The 12,139-nt window shown below is 44.3% G+C and overlaps 1 protein-coding gene and 1 long non-coding RNA gene across 4 annotated transcripts in view; one reads left to right on the top strand and one right to left on the bottom strand.

Moving 5' to 3' along the window:
* The window catches only part of Pex14 (peroxisomal biogenesis factor 14), a 142,244-nt gene extending 135,440 nt beyond the window's left edge, over nt 1-6,804 (bottom strand). The window contains exon 1 of the mRNA XM_055615242.1: nt 6,567-6,804. Coding sequence (XP_055471217.1) covers nt 6,567-6,602 — 36 coding nt within the window. The 5' untranslated portion in view covers nt 6,603-6,804. The remainder of the gene's footprint in view (nt 1-6,566) is intronic.
* On the top strand, nt 6,013-7,097 carry LOC129682730 (uncharacterized). Of its 3 annotated transcripts, none has more exons than XR_008721031.1 (3): nt 6,013-6,116; nt 6,241-6,375; nt 6,831-7,097. It is a non-coding gene; the product is annotated as an uncharacterized LOC129682730 (long non-coding RNA). The 3 variants fall into 3 exon arrangements; XR_008721032.1 differs by having other exon boundaries at nt 6,238-6,375; XR_008721033.1 differs by having other exon boundaries at nt 6,013-6,132.
* The last annotated feature ends 5,042 nt before the right edge of the window (nt 7,098-12,139 follow it).

Genomic DNA, 12,139 nt, shown 5'->3' with positions numbered 1-12,139 from the left:
GAAGGAAGGAAGGAAGGAAGGAAGGAAGGAAGGAAGGAAGGAAGGAAGGAAGGAAGGAGAAAGAAAAGAAAAGAAAAGAAAAGAAAAGAAAAAGGAAAGGGGTGCAGCTGGAGACCTAGGTGGCTCAACAGTTAAGAGCATTTATTGCTCTTGCAGGTTCAGCTGTCAGCACCCACATGGTGGCTCAGAGCCATCCATAACTCCAGTTCTAGGGGATCTGATGCCCTCTTCTGATGTCCAAGGACACCAGGTTCACATGTGGTTCACAGACACACATGCAGGCAAAACATTCATACACATAAAACAAAATAAATAAATCTAAAATACATTTAATAAAAGAAAAAAACCTTAAAAATTAGAAAATATAGTTACAGCATTCAAAACAGTATGCTATTTGCAATAGGCTTATAGATACACAAAACAGAGTCTAGAAACCGACCTTTGTGCATACTTAAGATTATTTAATTTTTAACAATGGTAGTACTAATTTAAGGGAGGAAGGGCAATCTTATTAACAAATGGTTCTGAAACAGGGTTACCTACAGGAAATGAAAATGAACCTTAACACAATTTAAGAGGCTCAACATTAGTCGTCACATATGTAAATAAAAGCCGTGCGGCAATTCCACCATACAGTCACCAAAATGGTTAAAATCAAAGGGACAGGCAACACCAAGTACTGGTGGGAGTGTACAATAACCAAAACTCCAGGATACTGTCGGGGAATAAAAGCTATAAAAACACAGCTTGCTAAAGAGGCCCATACAAAGCTAAATCCACACTGAACTCATGACCCCGATCTGCTCATGAGAATTTACCAAAACCATGAAAATGTCTTTACACACCCTCAACATGAATATTCTGGAATCAGGACTACGGGGAACACATCCCACAATGACCCCCAGGATTCCTACCTGCTGCTATCTATGCCCTTTCGTGTGTCCTCCCCTAGAGTGTAGGTGGAATCTGTGACTTGCTTCTGCCAACAGTATGCCAAAGAGGACAGCATGCACGTAATTATATTGATGTGGGGAAGACGTAAGACTACGATGTCCATTTAAAGGCACAAACCTTTAATCCTAGTACTCTGAGGGCTGAAGCAGGTGGATCTCTGGGAGTCCAAGCTAGCCTGGTCTACATAGCAAGTCCTAGAACAACTAGAGCTACATAATAGAGAAATCTTCCTCAATTAATTAATTAACCAATTAATTTAATACGTGCTGTGTTTTGGAGCAATAGAAAACTGCTGCAATCCAAAAGCTCACCAACTAGTGCACAGATCAACTTGCTGATGGCCAACTCCTTAGTACCAAATATGGAGGGGCTGAGCTAACTCAGAGGTTAAGAGCACATACTGTTCTTGCAGAGAACCCAAATTTGGTTCCCAGCAGCCACAGAAGTAGCTCACAACCACCTGTCACTCCAGCTCCTAGACATTTGATGCCCTAGACTCCACAGGCATCTTCACTCACATACACACACACACACACACACACACACACATACACACACAAAATTAAAAATAAAACAGACTCAGGAGGCAGAGGCAGGAGGATCTCTGTGAGTTCAAGGCCAGCCTAGTCTATACAGTGAGCTCCAAGACTGCCAAGAATATCTAGAGAAACTTAGTCTCAAAAAATAAAATAAAGCCAGGCTGGTGGCCCACACCTGTAACCCCAGCACTCAGGGAGGCAAAGGCAGGAGAATCACTGTGAGTTACAGGTCAGCCTCGCCTACAAAGCGAATCCAGGACAGTCAAGGCTACACAGAGAAACCGTCTCGAAATTTAAAAATATAATAATAATAATAATAATAATAAACCTAAAAAAATCCAGCCTGGTGGTGGTGGTGGCACACACCTTTAATCCCAGCACGCAAGAGACAGAAACAAGCTGATCTCTGAGTTCGAGGCCAGCCTGGTCTACAGTCAGAGTTCCAGGACAGCCAAGGCTACACAGAGAAATTCTTTCTCAAAAAAAAAAAAAAAAAACAACCTACGAATGAGGTATCCAGATGTCCCAGTGGGTAAGGACTTGCTCTCAGTCTGATTTTAATTCAATGCCAAGGACCCGTGTGGCGGAAGGACAAAACCAATTCCCACTAGCTGCCCTCTGATCGCTACAGGAGTCATGGCACGAGTGCACACACACACCACACACAAATAAATGTGTCTTTAAGGTAATGAAGGGCCCCAAGGTCATGAAAGCAGGTGAGCTGGACCTGCCCCTAACCACCAACTGCAGCACTTGGGAAAGTGGGCCTGGCACCTTGCCTGGGCAGCACAGCAGACTGGCTCTTAAGGCATGGGTGTGGATGAGCTGGCCAGGAGGGCATGAGAGTGGGAAAGCTGACCCTGCCTCCTGCCAGTGGTAGCACTGGTTGGCCTAGTCAGAACAGTGCTGGAGAGCTCACCCTAATGGTGTGGATGCAGGAGAGCCGGTGGACTACAAGCTCAGCTCCCACCCAGGCCCAGATCCAGGGCTCAGAGTTGGCCTATCTCAACATCCATCTCATCTACGAACTGCTGGAGCATGTGACTTCTGGATCCTGCAGACCAAAGCTGCAGAGTCTCCCTAACACAAGGCAGCAACAGGCCAACTGGGAGGAGGCCCAGTGAAGATCCAACACTGATGGTGTCACAGGAGACAGAGGCCTCAGACCAGACCAATGACTGCAATCAACATCTGCAAGTAAAGATGTGTGGACGGAGGGGTGTACTGCGGGACACACCGTAACACACTACAGCTTCCACGATGAGATATCTGTATGCTTTGTTTCGTCTGTTTGTGTGTTTTTCTTTCTTTTGGGGGGAGGTTGCAAGGAAAGAGGATGATTACTAGGGGACAGGAAGGTAAGTGGAACTGGGGTATATGATTTAAAACTCACAAAGAATCAATAAAAAGTTTTTTAAAAATTAATGAATTATAAATGGTTCAGGATATTTGATCACACTGTGAACCCTGAGATTTGTATACTGGAAAAACCTGTTTCTCATTGTGGTGTGGCTCAGGCCTAGCCTACACCTTTAATCCAAGAGCTTTCTGTAAACAGGATTAAATAAAGTCAGTCATAGGTCAAGAGTAGGAGCAAGCAACCAGTTGACAGAAGTGAACACAGGAAAAAGCCATAGAGATTAAGAGGAAGTCCAAGGATGCACAGGAAACAGAAAGAGGAATCACTGCCGGATGTGGTGACAAACGCCTTTAATCCCAGCATTTGGAAGGCAGAGGCAAGTGATCTCTGTGAGTTTGAGGCCAGCCTGGTCTACAGAGCAAGTTCCAGGACAGCCGGAGCTACACAGAAAAAAAAAAAAGAAAAAGAAAAAGAAAAAGAAAGAAAGAGAGAAAGAGAGAAAGAGAGAAAGAAAGAAAGAAAGAAAGAAAGAAAGAAAGAAAGAAAGAAAGAAAGAAAGAAAGAAAGAAAGAAAGAAGGAACTTTTTAAAAAAAGATTTATTTATTTATTATCTATACAGTATATTACCTGCATATGTGCCTGCAGGCCTTGATGGGTTGTTTTGTTTTGTTTTGAAGACAGAAGGAGAAGGAGCTTTTTCTTTCTGGGACATTGGTTGAGGAGGAAGGGTCACCTGGGTGCTCTCTCTGCCTCTCTGAGCTAGCAGGCTTTCACCCCAGCATCTGGCTCCTGAGTCTTTATTGGTAAAATCGAAAGTTTGGGATTTTGTTTAAAAGCAACAGATAAAGAAGGTGGAAATTTTCACAAACATTATTATGACCAAGAAAAGCCTAAAAGAATAGGTTATAGGGCTGGAGAGATGGCTCAGTGGTTAAGAGCTCTGTCTGTTCTTCCAGAGGTCTTGAGTTCAATTCCCAGCAACCACATGGTGGCTCACAACCATCTATACCTTCTACTGCCATCTTCTGGCATACTGGTTTACATATAGAGCTTTCAAAATAAATAAATAAAATCTTAAAAAAAAAAAAATAGGTTATAAAACTCCTAGTGACAGAAGCCAGAAGCAGAGGCTCAGCAGGAAGGAGCAGAGCACTAAGAGATACAAAACTGTTTTGCTCTTGATCCTGGTGTTGATAACAGAGGTACATCATAATTTCTCAAAACTGAGCAAAGTAACTACACCACACACTCATTAGTGAGTTCCAGAACAGCTAAGGGCTACATAGTAACACTGTGTCTCAAAAAAAAATATAAAATAATAGTTCATTAATTAATTAAAAGTTTTTTTTTCAAATATGTATTTATTTATTATGTATATAATGTTCTGCCTTTATACAGACCTACACACCAGAAGAGGGCACCAGATCTCATTCTAGCTGGTTGTGAGACACCAAGTGGTTGCTGGGAATTGAACTCATGACCTCTGGAAGAACAGCCAGTGCTCTTAACCTCTGAACCATCTCTCTAGCCCCTAATTTAAAGTTTATTAATTTGAGGCTGGGAATGTAGCTTAGTTTGTACAAAGCCTGCCTAGCATATACAGGGTCCTATTTCAGTCTCTACCACCAACAGACTTTGGTGGCACATGCCTGAAGTCTCACCACTTGTGAGGTAGAGACAGGAGGATCAGAAGTTCAAGGTCATCCTTGGCTATGTAAAACTCAAGGTTATTTGGTTTACAAGAACTGCTGTTTCAAATAGGTAAATAAACAAGTAATGCTTCAGTGGTGCACGCCTGTAACCTCAGCATTCAGGAGGCTGGGGCAGGAAGATAGTATACACACACACACACACACACACACACACACACATATATATATATATATATTTTTTTTTTTTTTTTTGTAAGTGTGTATTTGCAGCTTATTGTTAATGATGGAACATGACAAAAAGAGTTCAACTTTTTCCTCAGGCTGCCACACGTTCTGATGCAACGCCATCCGTATCAGCTTGGGAAAGGAGGGCAAAGGAGAGGCAGAGCTGAAACCAAACAAGTGTTGGCCAAACCCTTAAAAGACCTTAGACCCTTTCCACATGCAGAGGGTGATGTCCAGAAACAAAGGAACCCTCAAGCACACCAAGGCTTCCAAGTGACTAGAAACACTTCTAGTATCCTTTATAAAACTGGAACATGACCTGGAGGAATCAGAAACTGTAGACACAGCTCCCATTCCTAAACAGTTCAGAAAAAAAATTGAGGCCCTGACGCATGGGGCACTTTAGCAAACTAGGTAAGCTAACACAAGAAAGGGGGCCCCTCTTTCGGGCAGCCCAGATGTCTTACAGCATACACACCATTCCTGAGTTACTCACACCACTAACAGAGGCCGATCTAAGTGCCCAACTCCCTTAAGTGTGATCCTCTAATTGACTTATCGCGAGTAGAAAAGAATATTAAGTGATAGTCCTCTGCCTAGAAAGGAAGTGAAATATTGGCAAGTGGTTGAAAACTCTTAGAAGTGCTCCAAGGAGGTGAGAGATGAATGATGAGACTCCAGGTGAAAACTGTTTTCTTCCCGGGTCCATCCTAATTAAATTTAAACATAAGATAGCTAACTAGTGGAGTCACACACTGTGTGGGCTGAAACCAAGGCTCAATGGTGCCCGTAATTTAGGGCATGTTACAAAACCTTGCTACCCACTTCTGCACTTTACAAAGGGAGGACAGATGGCTGAGCAGGTAAAGGTGTTTGCTACCAAGCCAACTCCGAGATCCACATGGTGGAAGAACCGATTCCTACAAAGCTGTCCTCTGACTTCACCAGCTCTGTAGTGAGAGCATATAAACGCAAGAATAAGCAAGTTTCCAAAGTAAACATAACAGGTCCTCTGCATGACAGCAGGCAGTAAAAGGACTGCCTCTTAGCAGTTTTCCTCATCCCACTCGGCCTTTGGATTGTTAACCCCTACCGAGAGCTTATCATCTTTATTTCCCTACACCAGAAGCCCAAGCATCAACACTGGCCCTCACAGGCCAATAACTGAGACTGGATCTAGTTAAATCTGCAGGTGAAAAACTCGGTGGCGAATCCTTGGATTAAAAAAAAAAAAAAAAAAAAAAAAACCCTAGATAAGCACGGGTTGGTTCCTCAGCCAAAAGCTCAGTGGCGTCTCTTATTTAGAGTACATCCCCTTTCTCCTAACGCGCTAGAGGGACGGAGTCCTCGGAGCGACGCTCTAACTTGGCAAGGGAAGCCCCAAGGTGACTGAAAACCAAGGTGTGGGGTACTCGAGGAGCTGAGGGGCTGGGGAGCAGGGGCGGCCGGGCGCCTCCCCTCAGAGGACAGCCGGGTACCAACGAGCCTTCCCCACCTCTCCCCCAGCAGGGCCCTCCTATCTGTGGGCTGAGGACCTAACTGGGGCCCGCCGCCCTCCCCGACCAAGTCCAGCGGGCTCCGAGGGGCCGCCGGGCAGCAAGCGGGGCCTCGAGGCCGCTGTCGAGACCCCAACTCCGGAACGTGGTGAGAGAGGGGTCACCGGGGGAGGAGCCGGCGGGGAGGACCGGAGAGGGGCGGGGCCCAGAGAAAATCGAAGTCGGGGGAGTCCTCAGCCGCAAGGACTCAGGGCCGCTGCCCTGCGGCCAGCCGGGCGCCGAGCGCCGCTCCAGCCCCGACCCCTGCCAGGCGCGGCGGGGCAGTCCCACTCCCCTCACCTGGTTCGGCTGCTCTGCCTGCTCCGAGGACGCCATCTTTCTGAGGCCTGACTAGTCGACCGCCGCGGGCCCACGTTTCTCCCAAGAGCACTCGCTCTCGCTCTCCAGACAAGACCAAAGTAGAAGGACCTGAGCCCGTCGATGGGGCGGGCTCCGGGCAGAAGGGTTGAGCCTGGTGTCCAGGTTACCTGGCAGTTTTCAGGAAAGTCCATAGTCCAAAATCTTTTTTCGCTTTCTTTTTTTTTTTTTTTTTTTTTTTTATAGAATATCGTGGGGCCGAAGAGATGGCTCAGCAGTTAAGAGCGCTGGCTGTTCTTCCAGAAGACCCAGGTTAAATTCCCAGCACCCACATGACAGCTCACAACTGTCTGCAACTCCAGTTCAGAGGATCTGACACCCTAACACAGACATAGGTGCATAGATAGATAGATAGATAGATAGATAGATAGATAGATAGATAGATAGACAGACAGATGAGATGGATGTAAACACCATGGTTCAATCACATCCACTCCTAAGTTCCTCTTCCCCCACCAGGTTCTTCTTTCTAAAAATAAATTTATTTATTTACATGCTGTGTATTTAGAGGTTTTTTTGCTTGTTCGTTTGTTTTTGTTTTCTGGATAACTCCTTATGTAGTTCAGAGTAGCCTCAAACTTATAGCCCAAGATAAACTGCATCCACCTCTTGCCGCCCTCTGGGGTACTGAAATTACAGGTATGCACCACAGGCCCATATTTATTCTTGAATTAAATCTCTCCCTATTCTTATAGTGCCATGGGTACATCTAGGGACTACTTACTTAGTACATACATGAAGATATAAATTAAATTTTAGCCATCCAGTAGAGTATGCTTCGTTGAGTATCTACAATTCTCAGAATTACTCAAAGGCAACACTCAGCAGCTCCCTCTTGAGCAACCCCTGCTCCACATGAGCAGTGCCTCCTCGGGCTGTGTCTCCTAATGGCCACCCTTCATCTGCAGTACAGCTGATGCTGCTTTACATGGGGTTGGAGGCTAGCTGGTAAAGTGGAAAAGCAACTTTACTCCCCCTGTCGTCTCTGGGGCTTGCTGCCTCCATCTGCTAACGTAGGCCTAGTCCTCGAAGCTTCTAGCCTCTCTACCTTATAATCTAGGCCAAGAATGTTTTCAGCCTCTGAGACTTACTGCTGAATAAGCTCACCCCTTTCTAGTTCTGAGCTCTTGCTTCCTGGTTCAAATTGCCCTGTGTGTCCTCAACCTAACTCTACAATCTATTCTAATCTTCCGGCTCCTTCTCATTCCCTTGCTCGTTCTGTCTTCACCTGTGTCTAGCTTGTTCTGTCTTCAACCTGTTTCTGTAGAACTGTCCCAGTAAAACTGCCTCTGAATTCCACAAACTGAACTGCTACAAACTCAACTCCACTGCAACTGCCTCTCAACTCATTAACTAACCCAAAGTGCTTGAACACTGGCTAGAACTCAGAGATCTGCCTCCTGAGTGCTGGGATAAAGGTAAAGACCTTCCTCTGTACCAGGCTGGCCTTGAACCCAGAGCTCTGCTTGCCTCTGTCTCCTCAGATTAAAGGCATATCTGTATCCCAGCTGGCTCACACAGACCTAGAAGGTCTTTGGATGTGATCTCTTGACAGAACAGCCATGTTCTAAATTAAAATTCCTCTACAGTAAAGTGCTTACCTCGAATGCATAAAAAAATTAGGTTCCAAGCCGAGCTCAAAGGTTTATGCCTGTAATCCCAGCACTCTGGAAGGCAAAGGCAGTTGGATCTCTGTGAATTGGAGGCCAACCTGGTCTACAAAGTGAGTCTAGGACAGCCAAGGCTACACAGAGAAATTCTGTCAAAAAAAATCAAAAAATAAAATAAAATAGGGTTCTAGCACCATAAATACCTGGCATGGCAGTACATGCCTGGAATCACAGCACTTGGGAGGCAGAGGCAGTAGAATCAGTTCAATATCCTTGGCTACATACTGAGTTCAACCTAGACTACATGAGACCTGCTATTAAAAAAAAGAAAGAAAGAAAAGAAAAAAGATAGAGGATCCAGCACCCAACCTTTGCCCCCAACCCCAAACAAACAGACATACATTGGAGCATCTGAGAACTCTGGCATCTATGGAGAGAAGAGCCTTCTGTGAACCATCATCATGGCAGCCGAATTGTTAGATCTTTAGGTTTTTGAGACAGGATCTTACTATGTAGTTCAAGCTGGCTTGAACTCAAGATCCTCCTGCTTCTGCTTCTGGGTTCTGGGATGACAGGTGGTGCCCACACGCCCTGTTAGGCCTTTTATCAACATCGACACCAACATCAAGATTTTGTATGAATCTGCTGCCGGGCCCTGGGCAAGTGCACTACCGCTGAGCCACACGGCCAAATTCCATTCTTTTCATCTTAATCACGAGTTTTTCTGGAGGAAAGAAAAAACAGACTTGTATTAGAGCCAGGATGGACGTGTTGTCAAGCAGTATCTGAACATTTCAAGCAGCCCTGTGGTTCAGTTTCCCTTTGCTTTCTGACTTGCTATCTTATCGTTCTGCCTTGCCAAAGGACAAATTTTCTTAATTTCCATTTCTGTTTATTTTAAATTCTGTAATCAGGCATCACTTCATTCTATAAATACAGTTGATTTTTCCCAGTGAGCAGAACAGAAAGGGTTGATTTTATAGAAAAAGTACAAAAAAGAAAGAGGCTTTTTCACTTCAAAGTTACTTTCCTTCTAAATCAAAGACAAGGAAATATAACAATAGAAAAATAACCGGTTAGTCAACACCATGTCACTCCAGGTTACGTTTTTGTGTAAGAATTAAGGCAGAGGGAACTTCATGGCCATGTCAAGCAGAGTTAGCCTGTTTGAGAAATCTGTCTATCTCGCTAAGCTTGATTTCTGGGAAGTTCAGATAAACAGTTTATTTTGAATTTCGTGATATGCAATCTTAGCAAAAATGTCTCCTCCCCCACCCACATACTAGGAATCAAACTTCAGATCTTGTTCAGGCTAGGTAAGTGTTCTGGCACTTAGCTACCCCTAGTCTGTATTTCGAATTTTTTTAGCCCAGTTTGTTAGTGTCTAAAGGAACAACTTAGTCTACAGCAATGTCCTCCTGTAATTGCTATTTAGCAACTTTTTTATGTAATTGAGGAGAGATGGCTAGTGCATGGCTCATCAGTTAAGAGCAATGGCTGATCTTGCAGGACAGCCTGGGTTTGATTCCCAGCACCCACATGGTAGCTCAGAACCTGGCAGCACTCCCGTTCCAGGGCATGTGTTGTCTCTTCAGGCCCCAGCAGGCAGCAGGCAAATGTGCAGTACACAGAGATACATGGAGGCAGAATATTTATACACATAAAATATATAAATATTTTAACTTTTTTTTCTCTTATGTGACTGCATTGCATTTTTGGCAAAACTGAAAATTAACGACCCCATGTTTAAAACTGACTTCCTTCAAACCTTCCTGAAGGTTGGGGTATCTTAGAGATATAAGTAGGATAGAAAGACCAAGAAAGCTCAGGGACACACATACCTCCAGAATCTGATTTGCATCTCTTGACTTTGAGAATCAAAACTCAAAAAAGCCCAAATAATAAAGAGCACCATTAAGCTTGCCCGCATGGAGACAATGGTCCCGCCTCCGAGCAGTGTCTGTTGAAGCAGGTACTGAAGGCTACCTAGTGAGTCAAACTTCTGTGACCTTTGACTCATCAGCATTCCTTTCTCATCTGTAAGCCTGCACAGCAGACTCACAGCGCTGCAGGCCTGCAGTCCCAACACTTAGGTTCATGGACAGCATCCTCAGCTACGTGGCAATTTTCAGGCCAGCCTGGGCTACATCCTCAAACAAACAAACAAACAAACAAAGATAAAGAATAGAGACAAAGAAAACATAATGTGGCTGGGAGATGTTTCAGAGCATAGCTGTGCAAGCAACATCGGATTTGCTCAGTTTGTTAAGAGCATCCTGGGGTCTCGCTGGCCGGCAAGTCTTTCCAATCAGTGACCTACAGGTTCAGTGAAAAACCCCATATCCCAAAGGATAAAGTAGAAAGTAACAAAGCAGTGGTTTTCAACCTCCCTATGCTGCAACCCTCTAATACAGTTTCTTATGTTGTGGTGACCCCCAACCAAAAAAATTATTCTTTTGTTACTTAATAACTGTAAGTTATTGCTGATATAATCGAATATGTAATATGTAATAATTATATGTAATATAATTGCTATATGTTGCTGCTATAATTGAACCATATCGTAAACACCTGGTATGCAGGGCATCTGCTCTGTGACCCACAGGTTGAGAAGCACTTGCCTGTAATCCCGGAGAGGGACTAGAAATGGAAGGTGGGAGAAGGTAGACTCCTGGAAGTGCTAGCTAGCCTGGCCTACCTGCCAACCTTCCAGGGAGACTATCTCAGATAAAAGTTGGAAATAACCTAAGGATTACAACAGAAGTTGTTCTCTGAGTTCCAGGCAGGCATCTTGCACAAATCTGTATCAACATTCGGAAACACACACACACACAAATAAATAAACAAATCATTTTAATGCCTTCATTTACAAAAGAAAATTTTTTATTTATTGTTAGTTAGTTAGCTCTTTCAAGACAGGGTTTCTCTGTGTAGCCTTGGCTGCCCTGGAACTAACTCTGAAGACCAGACCGGCCTTGAATTCACAGAGATCCACCTCCCTCTGCCCCCGAAAGCGCTAGGATTAGAGGTGTGCACCACCACTGCCCGGCCAGAGAACGAAGTTTTAAAGAGAAATAAGTAAACCAGCTCTTTAAAACAATTAATTTTATAGCATGTATTTATGTGTGTGTAAGCATATGTGTGTGCGTGTGTTCACACATATGCCACATTGTGTTTTGGAGGTCAGAGGACAACTTTTGGAAATGTGTTCTGCCACGTTGGACCTTGCGATCAAACTCAGGCTGTCAGGCCTGGCCGCACACACTTTACTCACTGAGCCATCTTGCCAGCCATTTAACTTAACGTCAACTTCTTACTTACTCTTTCAACTTCCTCGTAAATCATATCCTTTGAACACTACAACTTCAAAAGCCACAAAAATCAGTCCTGAAGTGCTTGCTTAGCATGCATGAGGCCCTGAGTTAGGTCCCTAGCACCAAAACACTAAAACATCAGCCAGACACATTGGTGTGCGCCCGTAAGTCTAGCTACTTAGGAAGCTAGAGAAAGGAGGATGATGAATTCAAGGCTTGTCTGGGCAACTTAGCAAGACCCTGTCAAAATAATAATGATAATGGCTGGTGATACAGCTTTGCAATAAAGCATTTGCCCAGCATGTGTAAGGCCTGTTATAACAAGAAGAAGAAGAAAAAAGCCGTGTTTTTAAAACACTCAGGCTAATACCTTCCTACCCCTTCTACTGCTCTTAAATCTGGCATGTACCCTATTTTCCTTAATAAACCCTTTCTTCAATCTAATTCATCCCGAGATTCTTCAGTGCAGCATAAGTTAAGATTCTGGCTTCACCTGGGTACTACAGAGCCGTCAAGGCTGGGATACACACACACACACACACACACACACACACACACACACACACACACA

Source organism: Psammomys obesus, unplaced genomic scaffold (assembly GCF_907164565.1).
Source record: "Psammomys obesus unplaced genomic scaffold, mPsaObe1.curated_primary_1811, whole genome shotgun sequence".
Taxonomy (NCBI): Eukaryota; Metazoa; Chordata; class Mammalia; order Rodentia; family Muridae; genus Psammomys; species Psammomys obesus.
Note: the sequence above shows the minus strand (reverse complement) of the source record. Positions and strands in the feature narration are given on the sequence as shown.